Source organism: Rhinolophus sinicus, linkage group LG06 (assembly GCF_036562045.2).
Source record: "Rhinolophus sinicus isolate RSC01 linkage group LG06, ASM3656204v1, whole genome shotgun sequence".
NCBI classification, from domain to species: domain Eukaryota; kingdom Metazoa; phylum Chordata; class Mammalia; order Chiroptera; family Rhinolophidae; genus Rhinolophus; species Rhinolophus sinicus.
The window spans coordinates 33,630,561-33,658,420 of record NC_133756.1 but is presented as its reverse complement, the minus strand read 5'-3'; the positions used below and the strand labels follow the sequence as shown (position 1 = coordinate 33,658,420).

Here is a 27,860-nt window from a genome sequence, read left to right as displayed (position 1 = left end):
TTTACGGTGTTTTTTATTTTTTAATGTTTAATTTTTAAAATGGTTATATAATTGATATAACATTGTGTAAGTTTAACACATACGACATGTTGATTTGATACTTTTATGATTGTAATACGCTGACCGCCGTGGTGTTAGCTAACACATGCATCAAAATTTCCTATCACAAGGCTTTTTGTGATAAACAGCATTCTTCCAAGTTAGTCACAATTACTGAGTTTTTACCATACATTCTCATACTGCCATATAATTGCTAGAATTCATCATTGACGATCTGAATTACAGGACATGGCAATCTGCTGGCAAACTGCTTCCTTTTTTATTTTTAACAGCCATAATGTTTTGGTGTTTGATTCTTAACACAGCCTGGAACTGATGGTAGGAAGATCTCATGGATGAGATTTTAAAACTCTAAACAAAAAGCCATTTTTCTAACGTACTTTCTTCCTACTAAAGAATTTTCTTCATTCTGATTTATTCATGCCAAATTGCCCTATGATTGCCCCTGCTATTGTTCTAAGATGTGAGATGTTCACAAATGTGTAATGAAACTACGAAGCTCATTTACTTATTGTATTTATGATATTATCCAGACTCAAAATTGGCCTATGGAGATTGACAAATATTGGTTGTGATAAATTATTACACAGACATATTCCCACTAAGGCACTAAGAGAAAAAAATAATGCAAATTGACTAATTTATTTTGAAAAGCTACCTTAAAAGCTAGAACAAACAGAAGGAAAGGAACTTAAAAAGTGTACTTTTTTTTTTTTCTAGACGTCGTTTTGGGGAAAAATAAGACATCAATACATTTTAAAACTATAAAGCACTGACTGTTTTCCCACTTGTTAAATTCTTTTTGGTATGAATTACACATCATTTTTTTCCTTAGGACTATAGCATTGCTAATTTTCTCCATATGCGTACAATTTGTCTTTGACCTTTAACGAATGTCCTCTAGGCAGTCCACTTACTATCCAAGAACAATGCCACGGCCTCATTTTACATACACACAAAGGGCTGAAAGCTCCATAAAAATAAATGATCCATGGTGCAAGCTGCATTAACCAGCAGAATAATAAGCTATTTCAGCCCTGTAAATTTTAGTGCCATCCATTCAAAACCTCACTGGGTCACTTTAGTACTAAATTCATAGGAACAAAACAGTAAATACACATGTTTTATTTGTTAAGCTGCCAGCTATATATTTTGTGTAAAAATTTGTTAGCCTAGGAAAACCTATTCAATGTCACATCAGGCAGTGTATATTTAAGAGCAGTATCTCTTTCCAAGACATGATTTTATGTGTTACAGATACATTTACTATTAAGCCTCATGTATATTTAATATCATAGCGTTTACTTCAGTGCCTTAAAAAGCCTTTGTTCACGTTATAGTTTCCATTATTGAAGAGCCAACATTCAGTTCTCCCACAATATTATAAAGTGCAGGCAACCCACAAGAGCTTCTAGTTTTAGCTAGAAGCCCTGTGGGACTATGATAATTGTTATGAAATCATTAATTCTACCTCAGCAGTTTCAACTGTCAGGTACATGTAACAATAATTGCAGTTAATGAATGCTGCTCAATTTATTAAGTACAAAATGAAAGCCAGTATTCTTTTATATGCAGCACTGAGACATATTAACATTTATCATTTGTGTATACCATGTTGAATATTCTACTGTCATTTATTGTTCAGGGTATAGAGCCGTATTTTTTTTTTTTTGAAATTTTTCTTCATTAAAAAAAATGCAGGAAATTCTAACTCTCTAATTACAGGGTAATTAAAATAATTAGTATGAAAAGTAATACTTACTAAGAATCTATGTGTATGAACAAAAAAATCCAAAAGAACCAAGACTTAGTTCCTTCTTGGAATAAACAAGATTCTTTTCCTATGCCACCCTTCCCTCCCTCAATCTTTACAAGAGTATGAAAAAGGCCCCCAACTTCCAGTCGTTTGAATATTGATGTTGTTTCCTTCTCAAGGTTTTAGGCAATAAAACTTTGGTGTACATAGATACAGCCTATTTCTTGATTTAAAAACAGTTACGTACTAGATTTCTCATTTTCAATCACTCAAAGTAAACTGCATAGACATTTGCAAGAGCAAAGAGGGAAGAGTTTCTGAAAACATAAGATGAAAATGTATCACTTTTGGGATTCCAGAGGCATCTACTTCCAATAAGTATGCTCTGACTATTCAGTTGTCCAATGTGAACAATCACAATTAGCTTATACCGTGGAATCATCAGGTCCTTGACCTGGGCTTTAATAACCTAGAAATTAAAAGGAAAAGAAAAGTTCCCACTTAGCCACATTGAAACTTAAGAGTCTTAACCTTTGTTACAAATATGGTGGATTTAAATTAAGAAGATGGCATGATGCATTGTAGATATCTTCAGTAATTGTTGTAGAACCGTAACTATGATTTCCTCCAAGCACTGTCCTCATGAGATAGACATTTAAAGACCAAACGATAGCACCAGCAATAAATCTACATTTGCTAAAGCACATGGAAAAGCTGTAATCCAGAAAACAGAATTTAATTGATTTATTACATTCTTTGAAAATCTATGTTAAGATGGCTTCCCTTCAAAGAATGTTGGCATTAGAGCGCTACCATTTTGTTCATGTCTAATTAAGGGACCATACATCTGGAGTCTCCTGTGATATGACTAATCATGCATCTTTAGTAAAGATTTTGTTATAAAAAGGAAAGTAGAGAAAACCTGATGGAGTGCCAGGACTTTAGCTGATAAAAATAGAAATGTATTTAAATGTATTTAAAGGCCACAATGTCTGTATTTGATGGCAGTTAAAGCTGCCTTGGGGAAGACAAAATGATTTTTAAATGTTTTATCTTTTTCAATGAATTTTTTTAAATAAATGGGGCAGTTTTATATATTTTTAAAACAAAATACATGCAAATGATGCATATAATGATTGTTTTAGACAAAGGCTTTTTTACACACACGCACACGTACACACACACACACACAGAATATGACCTAATAAATATTTTAATAAAATAAAATATAAATAAGCATTTGTATTGCTACTGAAAATTAACTGCCTTCATCAAATTTAGGGAATTGTGCTTTCAGCAAATACTCTAGTTACAGTTAACACTTTGGGCAAATGGCACATTACCTCAGAAATTGTTTTAGTCATCTGTCTGCAGAACTCTGGTTCGTATTGTTCTTCTTGTAGATAGTTAGTTAACACATCTTTCAGAATATGATTGACAATGACCACAGGAAAATGTTTGGTAGGACCTGAAAATATAGACAAATTTCTTTCTAAGAAATCATTTCAAGTCATATCCCCCCACTGCATAGGCTAATCAAGAATACTGAAACATGGAGAGACACTTGATCTCCCGAGTGGTCTCTATTAAAGGAAAAAAGTAGTCCTAATTAAGCTTCCAGTCAGGTTCTCTGGCAGAGGATAAGAAGACAATGGACTCATCCGTTTACCAGACTATCTACAGAGTGTGTTCGATACCATTGAGGTTTGACGTAGAAAGCATCCTCCTTCCCAGTTCTCACTATTAGTGACTTACTTCAAAGTTTCAACATCTTTTTCACTGGTCCCCTAACTACTATTTCTCCCCCTCCAGTCTACCTCCCCTTCCAGTCTATCAGATCTTACTGTGCCGTGCTATGCCCCTCAGCAAGGTCTAATGTTCAGCTCTTACCCAACCTATAGCCTCTTCTCCCACCATCACAGTTCTCTACATGGATGCTGCTCCATCTTACGGACTCATCTCTCTTTAAAGGATGCTTGTACATTTGCAATTGCTCTTGTTTTTAAATGGAACACCCCTTCCCCATCTTGTTCATCTGAGAAATATCCACTCATGTTTCAAGGCCAGCTCAAACATCTTGTTCTCCAGGTAGCCTTCCTCCTCTCCTCAGGTAAAAATCAACCCTCTGTTCTCTGTATTCCTCCCCATGCACTGGGAACCCACTGTTATTCTGGCTCCTAATCCACCTAACAGCTGAGGCATACCTATCTTTCTCCCAAGTGAAATATGATGCTAGATCAGATTATAACCTTTCAGAGTCTAATACAATGTTAAAGGCATAAGAAATGTTTAATATATGATTTCTGAATTCAAGTAGAATTCAACATTGATAGATAATCATAGTACAGATCATGGCCACTTTTACTGAGCATTTTCTACATATCTGGCACTGTGATAAGCATTTTATATTTATTACCATATATAATCTTCCAATAAATCTCTAGGGTGAATCTGATTCATACCTTTTCAGCACACAGAGCCCAAAGTCATATGTACTGAATAGCTACAGATCTTTTAGTTGTAAGTGGGGGGAAATCTAACCCAAACTTAGCTTTCCTAACTGAAAAATCTAAGAGTACTTTGGGTTTAGGACACAAATGATGACATTAGGATTTAGTTCTCTATTGGTCTCAGGGTTCATGTGAGGGCAAGAGGGCATGTGAGCTGCCATTAGCTCCTAGACTGTTTCAGATTTCAGGGCCAGATCTTGCTTCTTCAATAGCTCAAACAACATTTTCTGAATTGAATATCAAGGCTTTGATTGGTTTGACCAATCATAGTGTTTTATGCCATCTCAGAATCAGTCCTAGTTACATCTCTGAGACTAGTATCAGCTTCAGCAGAATGTTGTGGACCCAAAGTGGTAACGAAAGCAGTGGTGGGGCTTCCCCAAAGGAAAGTAGGTAAGGTTACCAGAAGAAGTATAAAAGTATATTGGATGGCAGGAATATTAGTTGTCTACCACAGCACTGTGAAAATACCGGTAGACTGACTAATTATGGAGCCTTGTAATCCAGATAGTCTTGGGGATTATTGTAGAAAACGCTACAAGGCCTAATGGGATATTCTGACGGTCTATAATTTTCTTGAGGTTAACTAGCACAGATGGAACCACTCTGGCCCATAGAGTCTTCCTTTGGTCATTGGTAAATCTCTGTGGAATTTCTATATAGCAGTAATTATAAATGGATTCAGATAATAGTGGGCAGGTACACATTTAGAGAAAACAAGTAGGTCTATGAGGAAACATGAATGGGAAAAGATATTCACTGTGGACCTCACCTGGGAGTATAGGGACAGGTGCAAAGATCTTTGTTTTCAAATATCTAAAACCTCTGTGTGAAGGGATAAACATCTCTTCACACAGAGGGATAAAATTCTGGTCAACAGGGGACCAGAAATCATTTGCCTTTGCCTTGAAGGTTTTTTTCTCCACATATCAACGGCATTGGTGGGTTTTGTTGGATAAAATTTTAATGCATATCTCTTTCATTTAACTCAAGTACATATAAAATAACTCCACAAGATAACCCCAAAATGCTCAATGAACTTTTATTTTACATTCAATATCATTTTATCTTAATTTCAGGTGTACAGCAAGGTGGTTAGATATTTATATAATTTAAGAAATGATCCCCCTGACTAGTCTAGCACCCACCTGGCACTATACATAGTTATTGCCATACACTGACTATATTTCCTATGCTTTACTTTACATCCCCATGACTATGTTGTAACTACCAGTTTGCACTTTTATTCCCTTCACCTTTTTTACCTTGACTCCACACCTCTTCCATCTATCACCCAAACAAATCTAGTACCCATCTGACACCATACATAGTTATTACAATATTATTGACTATATTCCTTATGCTATATCCTACATACCTTACATCCCAATGACTACTGTGTAACAACCAATTTGTACTTCTTAACCCGTTCCCATTCTTTCACCCACACTCCCAACCCCCCTCCCATTTGTCAATCATCAAAATACTTTCTGTATCTATGAGTTTCTTCCTGTTTTGTTTGTTTATTTTTTCTTTAGATTCCACATATGAGCAAAATCACATTGCGTCTTTCCCTGTCTGACATACTACACTCAGCACAGTACCCTCCAGGTCAACCCATACCCCCACAGATGGCAAGAACCCATTCCTTTCCATGGCTGAGCAATATTGCATTGTATATATGTACCACCTCTTCTTTATCCATTCTTCCATTAACAGACACCCTGGCTGTCTCCACATCTTGGTCATTGTAAACAATGCTGGAGTGAATATATGGATGTACATGACCCCTCTAAGTAGCATTTGGGTTTCTTCAGGTAAATACTCAGAAGTGGGATTATTGGGTCCTTCTTTGTCTCTTGTTATAGCCTTTGTTTTAAAGTCTATTTTATCTGCTGTAAGTATTGCCACCCCAGCTTTTTTTTGGTGTTTATTTTCATGAAATATCTTTTTCAGTCCTTTTACTTTCCACCTCCATGTGTCTTTCGATCTGAAGTGATTCTCTTGTAGGCAGCAAATGTAAGGTTTTTGTTTTCTTATCCATTCAGCCCTCAGATGTCTTTTTATTGGAGCATTTACTCCATTACCATTGAAAGTAATTGCTGATAGATGTGTAGCTATTGCCATTTTATTACTCATAATTTTGACTTTTTTTTTCCATCTTAATGAAGTCCCTCTAACATTCCATGTAATACCAGTTTGATGGTGATAAACTCCTTCAGCTTTTTCTTGTCTGGGAAGCTCTGTATCTATCCTTTGATTTTCAATGATAGCCTTGTGTGTAGAGTCGTCTTGGTTATAGATCCTGCTTTTTATCACATTGAATATTTTGTGCCAGGCCTTTCTGGCCTGCAAAGTTTTTTTGAGAAATCAACTGACAACTTTATGGCAACTCTCTTATAAGCTACTAGTTGCCTTTCTCTTGCTGCTTTTAGGAGTCTCTGTCTTTGACCTCTGCCGTTTTAATCATTAGTTAGGTGCAAAAGTAATTGCGGTTTTAAAGGTTAACAATAATTGCAAAACCCGCAATGACTTTTGCACCAACCTAATATAATGTGTTTCGATGTGGGCCTGTTTGGGTTCATGTTGTTTGGGACTCTCTGAGCTTTCTGGACTTGTGTGTCTATTTCCTTCACTAGGTTAAAAAAGTTTTCAGTCATTGTTTCTTCAAATAGGTTCTCAATCCTTTGCTTTCTCTCTTCTCCTGCTGGTACCCCTATGATGCGAATGTTGGGACGCTCCATGTTGTCCCAGAGGTCTCTTGAACTGTCTTCATTTTTTTTTTTTTCCCTGTCCTGATTGGGTGTTTTGTCCTTTCTGGTCTTCCAAATCGCTGATTCGATCCCCTGCTTCATCTAGTTGTCTGGTCATTCCATCTAGTGCATTCTTCATTTCAGTTATTGTATTCTTCACTTCTGACTGGTTCTTTTTTTTTTTTTTTACAGTTTCTATGTCCTTTTTTATGCTCGCTATTTCTTTGTTGAAGTTCTCACTAAGTTCCTTGAGCATCCTTATAACCATTGTTTTGAATTCTGTATCTGGTAGGTTACTTGCCTCCATTTCACTCAGTTCTTTTTCTGTATTTTTCTCCTGTTCTTTAATTTGGGACATATTTCTTTGTTTCTGAATTTGGCTGGCTCTCTGTGTTTGTTTCTATCTATTAGGTAGATCTGCTATGCCTCCCAGTCTCTGCCAGGTGGCCTTACGTAGTAAGTGCCCTATGGGGCCCTGGCACAGTCTCCCTGGTCACCTGCTCTGGGTGCTCCAGGAGTGTCCCTTGTGTGGCTGTGTGTGTGCCATCCTGTTATAGTCAAGCCTTGATTGCTATTGGAACATGAGTGGGTGGGATTGACCCTTAGGCTGACTCGCTGTGGGGTTTGGCCACATCCACAGATTATGGGCTGCTGTGCAGAAGGGTTACCCCACTGAATGGGGTTCACCCCGTAGGCTCTGGTGCCTGTTGCGACTGCCCTTTGGGTGTGCCACATGTGGGGCTAATTGGGTGGTGGTCTGCTGTAGTCTGAAGCCACCTCCAAATATGTTGGTTCTGGGGCCTCTTAGGAGGGGCTCTGGTGCAGGCGCAGGTCACCCACCGCCTGTGAGTGGCCAGACACTACCTGGTAGGAACTACAAAGTGACCCACGGTTGTTCACTACCTGTGCTAAACCTGGAGGTGGTTGGGAGAGGCCACACTGTGAACTAAGGATGTCTGTCACCAGTATTGGGCCTGGGGTAGCTCAACAAAAAGCCAGGACACCCTGTAGCCTGCTGCCACCTGCTGGCTCCCTTAACGTTCAGCCACTGATAGAGCCTCAAGCAGTAAGCAAGTTGGGTGAGGCAGGGTCTTAGGGAGTCACTAGAGTGGGAAGAGTTGTGGTCACCGTGTTAACTCTTCTGCTGTGTTAATTGATTTCAAATTTTTTTTCCAAAATGTGTCAGAAATCCACACACAAAAAAAGTTGATATTTTGACTATTTTATGCATTTAAAAACAACAATTTGAGCTGCTTTGTATGTAAATGACATTTTTATGTATAAAAATTTCCTATTGTCGGGGCCGGCCCAGTGGCTTAGGCGGTTAGAGCTCCATGCTCCTAACTCTGAAGGCTGCCAGTTCAATTCCCACATGTGCCAGTGGGCTCTCAACCACAAGGTTGCCAGTTCAATTCCTCGAGTCCCGCAAGGGATGGTGGGCTCTGCCCCCTGCAACTAAAATTGAACACAGCACCTTGAGCTGAGCTGCCTCCCGGATGGCTCAGTTGGTTGGAGCACGAGCTCTCAACCACAAGGTTGCCAGTTCAATTCCTCAAGTCCCCCAAGGGATGGTGGGCAGTGCCCCCTGCAACTAAGATTGAACACGGCACTTTGAGCTGAGCTGCCACTGAGCTCCCGGATGGCTCAGTTGGTTGGAGTGTGTCCTCTTAACCACAAGATTGCCGGTTCAACTCCCACAAGGGATGGTGGGCTGTGCCCCCTGCAACTAGCAACGGCAACTGGACCTGGAGCTGAGCTGCGCCCTCCACAACTAAGACGGAAAGGACAACAACTTGAAGCTGAATGGCACCCTCCGCAACTAAGATTGAAAGGACAACAACTTGACTTGGAAAAAAGTTCTGGAAGTACACACTGTTCCAATGAAGTCCTGTACGCCTTCCCCAATAAAAAAAAAATTCCTATTGTCATTTATTCTTAAAAAACACAAAAATATAGAAAAATATACATCTGCTTTCCTAAATTCCCTTTCTGGAAGTTTTCATCTTCAGTCAGGAGATGGAAATATTCATTAGGATACATCTGACCATCATGGCAAAAAGGTTAATGTAGATTCTGGTCTGGTGTCAGTGCTGAACCTGGAACTATCCAGCAAAAATCTCAGAGCACACCGAGACCAATTGCTGCCCACCTGGGGCCTGTGGATTCAGGTAAGCTTTCCAAAAAAAAGTGCAATGTGGGCAGGGCTGGCTGCTTGCAGAGAAAATGCCCTCGGTGTAAGGGTTGTTAGGTAGGGCAGTTTCCCAGTGAGTCAGCTGGGTGGAGCTTGCCAGACCAATCAGATTCAGATTTAGCCTGTGGGGGAGGGTTCAACACAGGAAAGATGGCGTGGCGCCCACCTGCTGGCTGCAAGGGAGGAGGCTCCCTCACAGGAAAGATGGCCCACTGTCCTCCAGCCCTCACTCCGATGCCCCCTGTGTCCCTTCGCTGGAGCCCAAGGTGAGTGTCCGCGAAAGAGAGAGTCTGTGCATGGGCTGTTTAAGAGGCTGTCTCAGTTTCCTGCAGCCTTCTGTCCAAACTGGATGGTCAGAATCCCCACTATTTTTCACAGCCAGATGCTGTTGGGCTCCTCTTCCCAGCACCAGTACTCTGGGCTGGGAAGGCTGGTGTGGGGCTGGGGTCTCTCACTCCTCCAGGGGGAACCTCTGTGGCCAAGATATCCCTTCTGGTTCTCAACTGCCATGCAGCGGTTTGGAGCCAGCCATTTCGGGTCTCCACCCTTCCTACCAGTCTTGATGCAGCTTATTCCTAATATCCTCAGTTCTAAAACTTGTGTTCAGCCAGACTTCAGATGGTTCCCCAGGTTGATTGTGTTCTATAATTTAGTTATAAATTTAACGTGTTCTTGGAAGAAAGCAGACACAGTGTTTATCTACTCTGCCATCTTAGATCTCTTTTCTCCTCAGCAAACTTCTTAATTCAGTAAAACACAATACGTATCAGTGCTATCCAGTGAATTGCCTCGTATTTAGGAAACACTGATAAACAAAAGTACACAATGGGTGTTATTCCCATTTTGTAGAGGAAGAAATTAAAGAAGCATCACATCACTCAGTTAATTCAGATCCCATATATTGTGCTAGCAATGAAGATAATGCCATGTTATCAGATATTATTTTAAGTAACTATCATTCACAAAAATTAGAAGTTTAAAATAGGAGTGATGAAATAACACACCTAGCTGATAGGTGTTTTCCATTTGTACTGTATGGCGAGAGGCATCATCCCGCAGGCTAGGTTCATCCATATAAGACACAGTACTCAAACAGCTGAAAGCAAGGCAGAAAACAAATTTCAATGGTTATTATAATAATAACAAAGCACAATGTTGCCTTCAGCAAAAATGTTACAAAGGTACAATTTCCTTTAAGAAAATTTCAAGCAAGTCCCATATAAATATCCCAGTGACATACTTAAAGTCTGAAACATTTGAAAGATGGAAACATTAAGGTGTAAGAAGTTTCTTGGAGCAGGTCTCAGTATAGTGGTTAAAGCCCAGAGTAGAGCTAGGGGCATCTGATTATCAAGAAAGTGTTCATGGGTTGGTTCTGTGTGAGGGGTAACAGAATACATATTTCAAACATCCATTGCCAATCACGTCTCTACCACAGATACAAAGGCTTTCCTCAAAGCTGACAAAGCTCACAAAAGGGACTGGGGGATATATGAGAAAGCTTAAAATGTTAGGAAACAGCTCTATATACATAGGGGTTATAAAGAGTTTACTATTATATGTACCTCACAAATTCTGTTAGTAAGAGCAAAGAAAAATGAAACTAATCTATATGGTGAGAGAAACCACAATTCTTCCAAAGTATCATAAATCAATGAGCATCAACCACTCTTTTCAACGTTAAGAAAGGGTGTGGGTTGGTAACCAAGGCGATATTAGTTTATCCAGGTGCTGAACAGGAGACCCAAACTAGAAGAGCCCCTAATGTCCCTCTAGCGCTACTTAATTCAACTTGATCAGAGGAAATTAAACTGTCACTAATGGCAGTCTCACAATGTGATACCCCAATTCTCTACACCTGTGAAAATGGAGGTTAAGCCAGATGTCATTTCAGAGGAAATGATATCATAGTGTATGTGTGTGTGTGTGTGTGTGTGTGTGTGTGTGTGTGTGTGTTCATTTTCAGAGTGACCACTTTTATAAGCAGGCTATGTTTTTGCTTTTAAATGACAAAGAGATATTTTTTCTTAATCTTTTGGGATTTTTTTTGTCTGTAATGAGTTTAAAATTCTTAGCTCTCAGCTGTTTAGAATTAGTGAGCTTCTTGTAAAGTGATATTTAAAGAAAATCATGGATAATCTATTTTAAAAAATCATTTAATACAGTACAATTTCCACAATAAGTTTTAAGGTTTACCCACTCAGCCCAAGAACGTGATGCAAGAAATTATGGCTGCTTTTTCACGATGGATTTCTGGATTAGAGACTTAGTCTTCTTTCTTGTAACACCTGCTGTCCTCAATTTTCTGCTGCCCTTTGAAGTAACATCCAACCTGTTGGACCACATAGGTTGCAGGTGTTGTGGGCAGTACCAAAGACAACAGCTTCGGCTTAGAAAACCCAACGTGGCATAAGCCCCTTGGTTCTAAGATAAGCCAGCCTGTCCCAATATTATAAATGCTACTTTTAACTTTGCAAAACATTTTCCATCAATGATCTCCTCTTACTTTCACAATACCCTTTCAAGTAAGTAAAAGAATCCTTATTCCACCCATTTCAGAGATATAGGGAGTGAAGCAAAGGGCTTACTGTCATACATATAGGAACGACAGTCTTAGATTTTTAAATATCTTATTTATTTACTTCTTAGTGACGAAGTCTCACATATGATCATATCTGAAAAAATGAAAATAAGGGCAATGACTGCCTCAAAAAATTAATTACTGCAATTAAAACTTGCTTGCACAAACATAAGGAAGTATTAATAAAGACCCTATTTCTTTTCTACCGAACACCATATTAAAAACTTATAGAAAAAAGAAGTAGAGTTGGTACAAAGCTCAAATTAGCAGAAGTTAGAAGTTTAAGACAACCAAGCAAACAAGTTTTACAAACAGTCCTCACTATTTCTTTGTTATTGTCATGTTACTAAAAAATTGATATTTAGTGCAGTTTATAATATTATCAATATGAAATTGGGAAGTGTCACAAGGGCAGCTTAAAAACCCCACTGGCTGCAGGTTGGTGTACAAATAGAAAGTTTTGCAGAGTGACTGTTTTGATTTACTGATGGTAATTTAGTTCAGTGTCTTTTCATTTCCACAGTATTCATATAAAAAGTGTATGGTCATTGTAAAAAGTTCAAAACATATAGAAAAGTATAAAAAACAAAGTAAAATTACACAAAAGATTACTAACCCTGGTGGTTATCTAGCCATTGTTTACAATTAAAAAAAATCTTTTCAGGCATAATTTTACATATGGGATCACATTATAAATACTGGGTTCTTTTTCCCCACTCAGAAATGTATTGTAGGTAACTTTCTATGTGAAAAATAGTACTCTACATCAACATTGTAAATATCAAGACAGTATTTAATATCTGAACACACTGCATTTTATTTAGCCATTTATTCTTCAGGCCATTTAGGTTGTTTCCATTCTTCCACTATTATAAAGAAAACTATAATGATCATTGTGGCAGGGAGTGGCATTTGCATTCCAGTTTTGTTCTTGCCTTCTTCCTTGGTAACAGAACTCTTAGGTTTTGGGAATATTTCTCTCCAAATTAAAGACAAATTCTTGGATTCCTTTGGTGCTATTGGGGCCATGTGGCTTGTGAGCTAGTAAGATGTAAGTGGAAGTTTTGGGTGGAAATTCTAAGAGAGCTTCCTTAAAAGAAATAATTCAACCAAGAGGAGCCTGTTTATGCCCTCTTTGATAACTGGAATGTGGATATGATGGCAAGAGCTCAGCAGCTATCTTAGGTCTTGAGATGATCTTATGGATAACAGATCAGAAAGATAGACAAGTACGTCTCTGAACTGCTTCCCTCTAGACTGCTTATGCAACAGAAAAATATATTTCTGCTTTGTTTAAGCCACTGTTGTTTTTATAAATATTATAATATGAAGTATTAGCTATAACTGATACAAATTCTAACTGATACAGAGTTTGCTTCTTGAAAGTGGGATCCTGCAAGTTAATAGGGCACAAAACTTATAGTTAGTTTTATGGAGGAGATAGGGCTCTGGGGTTTCAGATATTTTGCTCGAAACCTGGAATCCCTTATCATGCAGAAGGAAAATATTTGGTTAGTATATTGATTTCTGTACCTTGGAAGGCTGACTATGTATAAACCAAGGCTATAAATTCATGAAAAATTATACTTTTAAAAACACTCTGTTCATGGTATTTTTTGAAATTGAGATTTGATACTTCCAACACTAGAATCAGGTGGGTTGAAAAAAGGGAGACAGAAAAGAGAAGAATAAGGTGAACAGAAAAATAAGATATTTATTCCTTCAAAAAAGACAAAAGGAAGACATAAAATATTTTTAAAATAATTGCATTCTGGGCAAATAACATTAAACCAGAATATAAACTTGGTAAATTTTTAGAAATAAAAGAGATCTTATATTTGAAAATTGGGAATTCCCAATATCAGTTCACAATACTGACTTAGAAAAACTTACATCTATTTTCTATTGATAAACAACTTTACTCAAGCCCTTGGAAAATTTTGAAGATAAAAATGTGAGGTGCTCAAAGAGAAAATTTATTTTAATTACTAGCTCTGTATACACAGCAAAGTAAATTTATTTGATATATGTCACAATATTGCAAGTGGATGAATTACAATTGTCTATAACCAGACTTTCCCTAGTTTATAATACTACCTCTTCTAGATACATAATCTCATTGCAAAGAGAATGTTGTAGTTGATTTATTTTTTTAAATGTGAAACATGTTCTTGCTGTCGATGTGTTTTCTCATCAGCTTCTTGGCATTTGTAAAGAAAACATTTCAATTGGCAAAATGTGTACAAGAGAATTGTAAAGTTTTAAGATGGGAAGTAGATCAAAAGTAAATGCAGGAAAATGGAAAATCTGGCATAAACTACTGGTAATAACACTGAACAAATCAACTAATATTATTATAGAGAAATGAGTAACAATTTGTAATCCAATGCAAATTTCAGCTAATACTTGGAATCGTATGTGCTATTGCTGAGGACAGACTTTCAATTGACCTGAGTGAAGTAACAGCTGCATAAAATTGGTTACCCAATAAGAAAAGTAACCCTTCTGTATTGTACCCGATTGACACTGGAAATGTCCCATGCTAATCCAACAACCTGTGTTCTGATTATGCAGAAAAGAGGCAAAAAATAAAAAATATATAGCTGAGGAGTTTGAACATATTTATTCTTTCTTGAAAACATCTTGCAGATTGGCTTGCTGACCATTCCTTGAATCACACAGAATAAATTCAAGGCATATCTTACTGTTATGATTGTTAGAGATAAAAACAATAATTTCAATTAAATCTCACCAGCCACAATACCATCTAATTATCATTGCGAATTCATTTCCAGACGTTTTCACTGCCATTATTAGATGTTTTGAAGCTTTAGTAAGAGATAATATTTGAACGCATAACCAGTCTTGGAGCCATTAATTTAGTAGATTAGGAACGTCAGAATATCATCTCTTTCTTCTATCTGTCGCCGTGAAATGCTTGGAACTACAATATTTTGAATGGTATCATTTAAGCGTAACTCCCCCAGTGCTTAATCTGTTATTAAAGTTATATGCTGCCTCCCAGTGGAGACATTTCAGAGCGCACAGAGAAAAGAAGGCTTCAGGGTATAAAATTTGCACATTATTTTTGTTTGTTTATTTCTTCATTCTTTCTACAAATCTTTATTGCCCACAATGTGGCAGGCAAAGAAGAAAGTACTGATAATACAAAGAAAACTTAAGAGTCCCTGTGTTCCAGAATCAAGATGTAGAAAACAAGATAAAATATGTATAGAAATTCATTTGGGAAATTTGCACCTCAAACATTCTAGATGTTTTTATGTATGTTAGGCTTAACAGCATACCAACTCTTCCCCCATCACTAAAAGGTGAGAGTTGTCTGGTAAGGTAATTTAGTTGTGTGGCCATTTAGTTTATAGCAAGTTTGCCGGAATTATATGTAGTTTTGTGATATTTTATTTGCGTTATTAGCCCCATATTGCTAGTAACAGGAAGATTATAATGGGAACAAAAGTCAAGATATATTTTCAGAAATGAAAGAGGAGAGAAAATGACATGATATGTGTTGTTGTGGAATAATTTTCAAGAGGAAGAATGATTCTGAAGGATAAAGAACGAACCATTCAACCTCTGGAAAGTCTGGCTCTGTGGTGATTGAAGATAATCCAGGAAAGGCAGTTAACAAAATAGAACAATTTTAATGTATGGATGGAAAATCGGAGTTACTGTCTGAAGTCCATTGAGCTAATGTTCATCCAAGATATGGTGGGGTTAAGGTCAGAGGCAGCTGACGAAACTTCTCTTGCAGCTCCTGGATGAACACAGTCTCAATGTTGCATTACCCCTGGCGATTATCAGAGAGGTGAGGCTGAGAGTGTGGATGCCATAATTACTTCTACCATGCTACGGAGATCATTAAGGAGGAGTGTGGTCTATCTCAACAGAATTTCAACACAAATGAAAATGTTCCTTTGTTGTTGTTATTAGATGCACACGGAATGTTTCAGCAAGGAGGTAAAAGGGTATCTTGTTTAAAACATTTGAACGGAGCACTTTTCTGTTTGTTGTAAATGCATCTTCCGTCTGCAAGATGAAAGCCATTGCTTACCTGGGACTTAACACATATTGAACCTGTGAACCTAACCTATTTGTGAGAAAAGAACTTGCTTGTTCAGGAATTAGTATGATGTAATAATTAGTCAACGATCAAAAAATATTAATTGAGTGACTGCTATATGTCAGGCACTCTTCCAGGTCCTTAGCATATAATAATGAAAAACACAAACTAAGATCTCTGCACTCATGGAACTGAGTGAGAAGAGACAGACAATAGACTAAACAAATAAATTATATATTATGTTAGAAAATAATACATGCCGCAGAGAAAAGGAGAGCTTCGTTAAGAGAGTGTGGAAGTAGAGGAGGAAGAAGGTGCTGTTTGCAATATTAAATAGAATGGCGAAGACAGGCCTCCATGAGCAAAGAATTGAAGGTGAGGAAATGAGCCCTGTGAATGTCTGAGGGAAGAATGTGTCAGGGAGAGAGAAGCACATGCACAGGCTTTGAGACAGGAGGTTGCCTGGTATATTTGAAGAAATGCATAAAGAAAGCCTAGCGTAGCTGAAATAGAGGGAGCGAACAGGAGGCTGGAAAAGGATGAGGTTACAAAGGTTTCGGGGAACTAGATCATGCAGAGCTTTGGCTTTTACTCTGATAAAGCGGGATCCTATAGAGAAGTTTGAGCACAGGAATAGCAAGGTCCACTTTATATTTTACAATGATCACTCCAACTGTGGTGTTGAGAGTAGACTGCAGGTTGGCAGGGGTTACAACAGGGTGACCAGTTCAAAAGCTTTAATGGTGATCCAGTCTAGAGAGGACAGTAACTGCTAGGGACTAAATAGTGTCTACCCAAAATTCATATGTTGACGCTAAACCCCTCATGTGACTATATTGGAGATGTGGCCTTTAAGGAGTGATTAATCTTAAATAAGGTCATAAAAGTAAAACCCTGAGCAGATAGAACTGGGGTCCTTATAAAAAATGAAGAGACAGCAGGGCTTTCTCTCTGCCACGTGAGGACACAGTGAAAAGGTGGCCATATGCAAGCCAGGAAGAGGTATTCTGACCATGATGGCATCCTGATTTCAGATTTCCAGCCTCCAGAATGGTGAGAAAACAAATTCCTATTGTTCAAGCTACTCAATCTATGGTATTTTGTTATGGCAACTCAAGCTGACTAATACAGTGGTTCAGACCAAGATGGCAGCAGGTGTGGGTAGCGGTAAGTAGTTGGGTTCTGGATGTATTTATAAAGTTGATCTGATAGAATTTCTTGATAAATAGGAAGGAGGGTAGTTAGATAAACTGTTAAGTTCTGAGAATGTTGAGTTTGAGATGTCTAGTAAGTCTTGAAGTGAAAGGTCAGTAGGCAGATAAATGAGCCTGAGGTTTGGGAGAGATGCGTGGTCTGAAGATGTACATTTGGGGGCATAACACCATGTCTCAGTCACTAGAGTGGAGGAGATTCCTGAGGGGATAAGTAGAGGACAAGAGGAGAAGAAGACAAAGGACTGACTGCTCCCTGAGGTACTCCTACGTTAAGAAACTGGGGAGAAAAAGATGGACTGGTGAAGAAGTCTAAGGAAGAAGGACCAGTCAGGAAGAAGGAAAATACGAAACGTATGTCCAGAAGCCAAGTCCAGAAAGTGTTTCCAGGAGAAAGGAATGGTCGACAGTGTCAAATGTTGAGAGGGCAAGTAAGGCGAGGACTCACCACTTGGTCAGCAACGTGAAAGCCATTATGATCTTGACAAGAGCAGTATCACACATTCAGGGATAGCCTGTTTTGTTCACCACTGTATCTTTAGCACCTAACACAATGCCTATAACATAGGCAACAAACATTTGTCCAATGACTAAACACAATGACTCCATGATGAAGTCATTAATATTCTCATTGTATCGATGCTATATTAAGACTAAAATGATATTAGATAGTCGCTAGTGAAGCAGCAGATCTGGGATGCAATCTCAGGCCTCGTTTGATTCCAAAGTTCTATGTAATAATAGTAGTTAATACTGTACTTGCTCTGTACTTTGATGTGCCAAGAATCATTTCAGGTGTTTCTGTGTATTGTTTTAATAAATTCTCACCACATCTAGAAATGACAATTCCTGCTTTTATCCCATTGTATAAAGAGGGCTTAATAATTTATGCAAGATCAGCAGTTTATTGGTACTCAGGCTGGAACTTGCCCCAACTAGTCTGCACCACAGAGCAGGCCTCTGAGCCACTCACTCCATTCTGCTCCCTGACCACGCTGCTGCTATTGCACTCACTCCTTTAGAAATGCTACGTTAGTGAGCTCGGGCTGCCATCACAAAGTACCACAGACTGGGTGGCTTAGACAACAGACATTTATCATCTCACAGTTCTGGAGGTTGGAAGTCTGAGAACAAGGGTGTTGGCTGGGTTGGTTCCTTGAGAGAGCTGTCAGGGAAGGATCTGTTCCAGGCCCCTCTCCTTGGTTTGCAGGTGGCAATCTCCTCCCTCTGTCTCTTTACCTTGTCTCCCTCTGTGCATGTCTATGTCCAAGTTTCCTTTTCTTATAAGGACATCAGTCATATTGGATTAGAATCCACCCATATGAACTCGTGTAAACTTAATGATCTTTTTAAAGACCCTATTTTCAAATTAGGTCATATTCTGAAGTACTGAAGAATAGGACTTCAACATATAAATTTGGGGGAAGTTGGGAGAGGCACTCAATTCAGTTCATAACAATACAAACACTTTTGTGATGTCTCTAAATTCTAGGGTTAGAGAACCGCGGATTATTAGCTGTGATAATCATTTTACCGGGCAAATCATTTTACCATACCAAGCCTCAGTTTCCTTAATGTATGAGCTAATAGGACGTGCACAAACTCATTTTTTCTAAATACTGTTAGACGTCTTTACTGAATGACTATATCAGTTTTTATTCTCAGTTGCCTTGCCAACATTTGGTATTATTCTCCCTTCCTATGTTTTGCCATTTGAATCGGTGCAAACTGGTACCTTGTTTTAATTTCCATTTTCCTCATTCCAAGTGAGTTCAAGCATCTCAATCCTGCTTAACCACTTAGACTTTGCTTCTGTAAATTGCTATTTATTTCCTTTGACTATTTAAAAAATGGTTTTCATTTTTTATTGTTAATGTGCATAATTAAAAAAAAATATCTTCCGCTGGCTTATTAATTGTGTCTAACAGTGTATTCTCTGTTGAACAGAAATGCTAAGTTTTATTGTAATTATATTTATCAAGGTTTTTTTTTTTTTTTTTGGTTTGTGGTTTTGCTTTTTCATGCTGGGATCTTATTTAAGAAATCTTCCCTTCCCGTAGAACACAAAGATATTCTCCTATACTTTCTTCTATGAGCTTTAGAGCTTCCCACATTTCAGCCCTCCATCTGGAGTCTACTATGCAAATAGTATGAGGTAAGAATGCGGCTTCATTTTCCTCCATAGAGTGAGCCAGTTTTCTCCCGACACAACCTATCAAAAACATCCAACATTTCCCCACTGCTTTTTATACATTATGCTTCCATATATTCATGGGTCTACTTCAGAAATTTCTGTGTATACCATTGATCTATTTGTCTATTCCTGCATTAGTTATCATTTTTACTTACCATAACTTTGTGGTACTCTTAACATCCAATAGGGAAAATCCTTCCTCTATGCTCACTCTGCAAAGCTAACTTAATTACTCAGAATTCTTTCCTTATTTATAAATTTTAAAATTGTTTGAGTTTCTCAAAAAAGTACAAATGAATTTTGATTGAGATATATTGACCTTGTAGATTGATTTGAGAAACATTGATATGTTATTGCGTTAAGCACTTTCATCTATAGATTATTTCTCCAATTCAAAACTTCCTTAACGTGAATGCCTCTACCTGCTTTTTCATGCTGGCATCTTATTTAAGAACTCTTCCCTTCCCGTAGAACACAAAGATATTCTCCTATACTTTATTCTATGAGCTTTATAGCTTCCCACATTTCAGCCCTCCATCTGGAGTCTACTATGCAAATGGTATGAGGTAAGAATGCAGCTTCATTTTCCTTCATAGAGTGAGCAAGTTTTCTCCCAACACAACCTATCAAAAACATCCAACATTCTCAGGGCAGTTTTCACAAAGATGCCAATGAAGGATTATGTGCAAAGATGTTCCCTATGGCACTGCGCACCTTGGCAAGAAGTGAACGCTACTCTGGGTGTTCATCCCAAGGATACAGATAAGAACATACATGATGGATAGATATCAAGGACTACTATGCAGCAGTAAGAAGCAATGAGATAGATAGCCATAGTTCCATAAGTAAATATAGAAAATAAACACGTTGAATAAGATATATGAGATCGAGAAAACAAAATGAAATCTATAGCACAACACCATTTATGTAAGTGAAAAACGCATCTCTTTGATAAGTACTTATGCGGCATTCTTTTATGAGATGGTCAGTCAGGTGTGGCCAGAAAAGGAGACTAGAGGGGCTCAGTTAAACATTATACTAATAAATTCTAGAGACAAGAGACATGCCTTGCCATGTAGGGCCATGTGTGAAAATGGCAGGGTGACGAAGATGCATGACATGAGCAATGAAGAGCTGGGGCTAGAGACTTTACTGGGGTTTCGGAGGGAAAGGGAAAGTTCAGGACTGGCTGGTCTGAATAATTTCTGCAAGCTCTAAGCTGTAGGGGAGGCCCCTAGGCGCCTGGAAATTGGCTCTGGGTTGATTAAGGCGTAGGAAACTGTCTCCTGGGTTGTGAGGTTGAGGGCTGCAGAGAGAGGATTGCTTGCTCTGGGTTTGTTAGTTTGCATATCAAAGACATAAAGCATCTTCCCTGCTGAAACCTTGGCTATCTTTAAGAATTCGCTCAACCTGGAAGGGAAGGCAGTGTTCTCACATTCGGAAAGGATTTTTAAGATGTCAAAACATCATAATACACACACACACACACACACACACACACACACACACTCACACACAATATGTATCTATATATCTATATATACCTTTCTCTCTCTTTCTCTCTCCATATATATGTGCGTGTACCATTGTGTAACATATATGTGTGTGTATATATATATGAAACAGCACTTAGATGTGTATATTATAATATTATATGTGTAGTATTGGAGTGGGTACCCATTGGGAGACAAGAGTGGGAGTGAGAATGGGGAAGAAGAGGGACAATTAGGTAAACACGAGTGCTCTCGCCCATATTGACGATGACAATGTGCTATGAAATGAGGAATATTTTCCACTCAAATATATTCCTGAGATAAATAAGATAATAAATGAGAAAAATGGAGATAATAAAAGTGCCTTCTCTACGTAACCCACAGGGTTTTTATAAGAATCAGATGGATATTGTATGTGAAACGGCTGAATAAGTACAACATACTATTAGTTATTATTGTGATTTCATTTTGGAACACGGCCATTTCAGTTTTCTTAAGTTTCTCTCTCTTTGGTGGGGAAGCTATATCTCATCCAGATCTTGTTGGGGCCTTTAGTTTGGTTTAGATGGGAATAGAACTTATCAAAATGAGGAAACAGGCCAAGCAACATCATTTTTAACCGCACATAAACAGCTCACAGTGGCATAGGAATCATGGAATACATTAATCACATTTAAAATTATCTGTTCACTGCCTTTCCTACCAGATTATAAACCATGAGAGCAGGGATTATTCGTGTGTGGTCCATCACCTAGCATAGTACCTGGAATGTACTGGCTGGTCAATTAAATTTATTTCAAATGAAGTAATAAATACGATCTTTTCCATTTTTGTAGAAACAAAATTACCAGGTGGCTTTTAGTTTACTTGAAAAATGAACTTCTCCAGACTAGAACCCTATAGTAAGTCACCTTTATCTGTCTAATATGTGGCACGTTAATTTGCACACAGTAAAGGCTCAAGAAACCTTGAATAAATGAATAAGTGAAAGAATACAGTGTGTTTGATGCCACCAGTGGGTTCAAGTAGAGAGCTGTGGGATCCATATTCAAAGCTCTTATAACATGACATTAGTGTAATTTTGGTTTGAGGCAAAAGAGAAACTCTTTAGCTACCGACCTTAGGGCTAGCCTACTAGATGAACTACTGGACTCAGACATAATAAGCATGGATATCATGTCACATTATCGTTTGGAAAGTAACTTAACCTCAGGCTTCTATTTCCATTCTAAGAACATGAGAGTAGCACATCTGTTCAAATACTGTTTGAAGGCTGCCAAAGGCTGAGCTTCCAACAAGAAAGATGTCATTGCAAATACCTGCTCTTACCCATGGATGGGGACCAGAAGGTTCTAGTGAATACATACAAGAGTTTCGTTAATGCAAGCTACGCATCGATAGCCAATTTTTAGAGAATGAGAATACTTGACTATAAACAAAAGCCCATTTTGCCACTTCTTAATTCTGTGGCTTTGAAGGCTCTGCCTCTCTAAGCATCTGTTTCTTCATTTGTAAAACAGAGATGATAATAGCATCTATCTTATAGAGCAGGGTTTGGCAAACATTTCTGTAAAATTCCACATAGCATTTATTTTTATTTTTTTTTTAAACTTTGTGAGACCTATGGTTTCTATCGCAACTACTCAACTCTGTAGTTATAGTGTGGAAGCAGACAGAGGCAATACATACAGAAATAGGCATGGATGTGTTCCAATAAAAATTTATTTTTGGATACTGAAATTTGAGTTTCTTATAATTTTACATGACAAAAAATTATTCTCCTTTTGACTTTTTCCAACCATGTAATCACCATGCTTAGCTAGGGAACCATACAAAAACAGTTCACAGGTGGAACTTGGCCCTTGGACCATAGTTTGCCACCCTCTGTTATAGAGCTTCTGTGAGACTTAAATGAGATCATAGTGAGGGCTCAATAAATGTTGAGCCCTTGTTGCTATTATTATTTAAGTGAAATATAAACAGAATTCAAAATTACAGATGAGTGTGATGATGACAACCACGTAGGTATGTGTAGAAAGAAATATGCCAACTTGCCAACAGTTATGATATTGAGATAGTAAGATCCAGCCTAAAATGTTTCTTTTTAAAAACATAAAAATCACATTATAATGAAAACATAATTTAAATAAAAACACCCAGCCCTAAAAACAATTAACAAGAATTATATTGTATATAAATTCAATCTTCATTTCACAATTCAGAAGGTACTTTGGACATCCATTATGCCCAGGGAACAATAGTAAGCATCAGTTACTACTGGAGAAGACTGTACACACAGAATCCATGATTGTAGTGTTGAATCTGTGCATACCCAAGAAGCTGCTTTCCAAGTAGGTCTACAGTCTACTCTTCTTTGCCCTCCTCATCGGTGTCTTTACTGCTATCAAGGCAAATAAGTCCATACTCTAATTAGAGAATGATACAAAAAACAGCCCAACATGATACTATGTAGAAGAGGAAAGCAGCAGAAGTGGAAAGGAAGAGCGTCCAACCCATCCGGAAGGGGAAATGGTTGTAGTTGGGTTGTTAGAGAGAGATTTTTGGAGAGATAAGGATGGAGCTAAATTCTGAAGGAAGAGGAGAAGGGAACCAGAGTGTAAGAAGAGTATTACAGTAAGCGTACCCCATGGGAAAGGAACACAAGGCAATGGCTGGAGGCAAGACAGAACACGGAGGGATTGTAAATATGGGAGTTGAGTATTGCCATAGAGTAGATGCTAGCAAGATAGTGGAAAAAATGGTGCTTGAGAAGGAGACAAAGGTTTGTAGACTCTATATGCCATACTCATGATTTAAGATTGTATCCTAGTCATTAAATCAACATCTGACTTGTAAGCCTCAGTTATTTCACAGTAAAATGGTAAGAATGATGCCCACCTCGTAAAATTAATGTTGGGGAGATTAAGAGAGGTAGCGTATTAGGTCATCAGTATACTTCAGGATATATTTTATGCTACTGAAATTGGTCTATTAAAAATTTGTTTTGCAACAACTTTCAAAAGAAAGGTATATGCTTTTCCATTAAACAATGCAATTTCAAAACAATACCTGCATTTGATAGCCTCTAAGCTTTCAGAATTTTCTACTAGCTGCAGACTGATTTCATGAAAGAGAATCACCCATGCAGTCTGGTCTAAGACAGTGGAAAGTACTCAGGAGCTAGGGTTGGGGCAGCCTCCTGAATGGCCTTTGCATTGGCAAGGGTGGGGGAAACTGTTCATTTGCTATTTAAGAAAAAAAAGAAAGCACAACTAGAGGACCCATTCTGAATGTTTGGTTTGAGAGTCCAAATTTCTACTTTCAAATATATCAGAATAATTATTACTGAACTGTATTTGTTAGTGAAAAATCTATGCTAACGTGTTGATAAAACTATTTTTGTATTATCACTTTTAGTTGGTATTTGTACTTCAGCAGTAAAAAAAGAGCGATCTCTAATTCTTCAAATTTGGCCATGTCCTGATTCTATGTGACTTTCTTATTTGCTATGAAAGGGAAAAGGTAAATGAAAATTATGTAAATACAGACGATAATTTAGTGTTTGGGTGAGAGCAGATTTTCTTTTTAAATCATGGGAACATGATTTATGTCAGATTATTATTATAAATTTTTTTCTTGAAAAGAGTTAAATTTAAGCTAACAACTATTTTAAAATAATTCTCAAAAGAACTCTTACGCTTAAATACTAGAAATAGGAGCCAAAATGGCTTAGAGTCAAAAGCAAAAGTTACAGAGATTATTCACCCAGCTTTACTTCTACATGCTAGGATTGCTACTCTTTTGTATTTTCTACCTGTTAAATAGAGAGATTGTACTTGTAATCCACAAATATCCAGGGATAGAAAGAGGAATTTTAAATAAGTGCATTAATACACTCCGAGAGTAGGAAGATTTGGTTTCAGAATTCTAAAGTAAATATATTCTAGTTCTGGTCTCAGTTCCATAGGACACATCAGTTCCTACTTCCCAACCACGGGGATTAGTACACCACATCCTTCAATCCTGTGGAAACTATTAAGAAGAAAAGTCTATTATATAAGTTAGTTGGCCTCTGCATTGAATAATTTGTTTTGTTTTCTTCCCAATGGCAGTCAAAAAGAAACGCGATGAAAATATTAAAAACTGATTCATCTCTTTAAGAGAGCCAAGGCAATATGCAGCAAGAGCAAAAAGAAAAAAAACAGTACTTAATATCCTTTGACTCACAAATTATACTTCTGGGAAGAAAACAAGCAGAGATATTATATAGTAAAAAAGAAAAAAAACATGGAAACAAACTTAAAATGCTCAATAATTGAGGAATGGTTAGCTAACCCAAAATTATAAACTGACAAAATATTATGCAGCCATTTAAAAGGACATGAGCAATAGTTATTAAAATACATTATATAATTTGTGTAAAATAATGCTAAATGCATCATATTTGTATATATTGATTATAGAAATGCAAAAACGATGTATTTATGTAATGTTGAAGAGAGGAATTCAGGAGACATGTAAGAAGTGTCCGGTCTACACTGCATATGGTGTTTCTTTTGAGAAGAGGAAGTTTGGGGGCAGTCTTTGAAGTAGTAAAAAATACTGCTGGAATCAACACATCACTTATGTTTTCTCACTTTGGTTCTCTCTCTTTTAAACATGTGTCCCCAAAAGATGACTAGGACCTGGTACTTGTCCATTTTCTCTCTTTTTATGTCCCAAAGGAAATGTCTTTTTCTCTCCTGATAAGCTTTATGAACCAGTTTATTCAGTAATTAAATTGAAGTTATTAGATATTCAGTACTCACTCTTTGATGCGCCCATGAAGTTCCCTCCGTCTGAATTCATGACAACTTACAGGAGACACACTCCCCTTTTTCTTCACTGAATGGGCCGTTTTGTCTTTAGCAACATCTGACATCATCGTAACCTCTGGAAGAAAACATTTGTAAAATAGCAGACGAAAGATCTAAACACATTTAAGTTAGTATGATACAGAAATTCATTTTAAATAAGGTACAGATATTTTTTTCTACGTATTTTAAATGGGGAAGTGGGATTTCCTTAAGAGTTTTAGCATATGTTGTTATTCTGGTCAGCATAAATGGAAATATGATAACTCTGATAGCTTTTATTTATGCAATAGTATACTTACTTCACATAAGCCGATAGTAAACTGCAACAAAAATTGTTGCAGAAGAGGTTAAAGTCACCGAAAAAAGATAGTCATGTGTATAAGCAAGATATTATCCCACACCAGAAAGCAATATTTTTATTGCTCTCCCCCACCACTTATTCTTGGTAAAACTTTATTTGTTGTCGTTGCTGTTACTTTAAAAAAATTAAAATTAATTGTTTTCCCCAAAGGGTTTTTTTTTCCTCAAGCAACCATGATTTACTTTGTAAAGAGCAAACAGAACTTAACTTTCAACGAAGTCATTTGTTGGAAAACCTACCTTCTTCTCACAAATGCTTGTTAAAAAGCTGGTAATAGGAATGGACTTCCCCAAACATAGACTATATATAACTCTACTGCTCTCTTGCCTACATACAAATTTAGATATTCATTTAAATTCTTTTATGATCTGTAAATCTGAAAGCCCTAATAAGGAGGCACGGTTGGTAGACACTAACACAGAACTAAAACAGAGTCGCTGCCTTCATGGGGCTGACAGATGAATGGGTGGTGCAGACAAGAACACAGCTGTAAAACCTCAGTGTGATCAGTGTCAGGGCAGAGAGAGGCACAGGCTACTGAAGGGCACACAGATACGGCAGAGCTACTGTGTGCTGGGAAGGGAGGCAGGGCAGTGTGTGTGTGTGTGAGTGTGTACCCGTTGTGAGTGTGTGCCCATGAATGTGAGCATCTCTGTGAGAGGGTGTGCCTCTGAGTGTGTCTCTCTGAGGGTGTGTGCCTGTGTGCGAGCACGAGTGTGTCCCCATGAGTATGTAAGGCTGTATGAGTGAGTGTCTATGTACATGAATGTAAGTGTGTGTGTGGTACCTGTGAACATCTCTCTGTGTGAGCCTCTGTGTGAATGAGTGATTATGCGTGTACCTGACTGAATGTGTGCCTTTGGGAGTGTGTGCGTGCACCTTTGTGTGTGATGTGTCTATGTACTAAATGTGTGTATGGCCCTGTGTGTGAGCATCTGTGTGTGTGTGTGTGTGTGCTTGTGTGTATGAGTGTGTCTGTGTGTGTAGCTGTGTATATGAGTGTGAGTGTGTGAATGTGTCCAAGTGTGTGGACAGGACACACTGAGACTGATTCAAGGGGTCATACAGGTTCCGATCCAAAGTAGCACAGAGGGACTTCGGTCTGCTCACCTGTTTGCAAAGCGGCCCCAAAGGCCAGAGTTGGAACCCAGAGGTCCGGAGGGGTTGCAGCTGCCTGGAGTTTGCCAGGCGGGCCTCAGGAAGACTGCTTAGGACTCTGTGCCCCTGGAGCAGATCTCGGGCTGGCCAGCTCAGGTGAGCAGGTGTCCAAAGGCCAGGACCCACTTCCTATTCCCAAATTTGGGGCCACTTTTTCTTATTGGGGGAAGGAGGAGTAAGGCATCAGGGAGGTCACAGCCAAGGCAGACCGGCCATTTCTCACCACAAGGCCCTCCCTCCTTAGTTCCTGCCGTGCTCCAACTTGTAGTAGTCTTTCTTCTCCGCTCCCGCCCAGGCGCGCTGCACAAAGGTCGCACTTACCTACAGCAGGGCTGGAGCTGCGGGCTAGGCTGGCGGGGGCCTCCCAGACCTCCGACTTGTGCACCGCAGGGATATGCGCGGGGCGAGGCTTCCCTCTTCCCGCCGCCGCCCTGGCACTCCCCGCGACTCTGCAGCCTGTCTCCAGGGTGACCTCCTCAAACAGAGCCCTAGGCCCGCCCCTGGTCCTCTGAGCCGCCCTAAGGATGTGAAGGAGCTCATCATCACTGTCCAGGGGGGGCCACCCTGAGCCCGGCTGCGCCTGGGAGTGGCCGCAAGCTGGAGGGGAACCGGTTTGTCATATATATATATATATATATATATATATATATATATATAT

At 38.4% G+C, this 27,860-nt stretch overlaps 1 protein-coding gene across 1 annotated transcript; it reads right to left on the bottom strand.

Moving 5' to 3' along the window:
- On the bottom strand, nucleotides 1-27,734 carry DYNLT5 (dynein light chain Tctex-type family member 5). Its single transcript, XM_019731077.2, has 5 exons — nucleotides 27,524-27,734; nucleotides 25,636-25,759; nucleotides 10,275-10,366; nucleotides 3,160-3,284; nucleotides 1-2,285 (listed from the first exon to the last, which is right to left on the bottom strand). Exons 2-5 carry the CDS (start codon nucleotides 25,749-25,751, stop codon nucleotides 2,082-2,084), a joined length of 537 nt encoding a protein of 178 aa, XP_019586636.2. The 5' UTR covers nucleotides 25,752-25,759; nucleotides 27,524-27,734; the 3' UTR covers nucleotides 1-2,081.
- Between the last annotated feature and the right edge of the window lie 126 nt (nucleotides 27,735-27,860).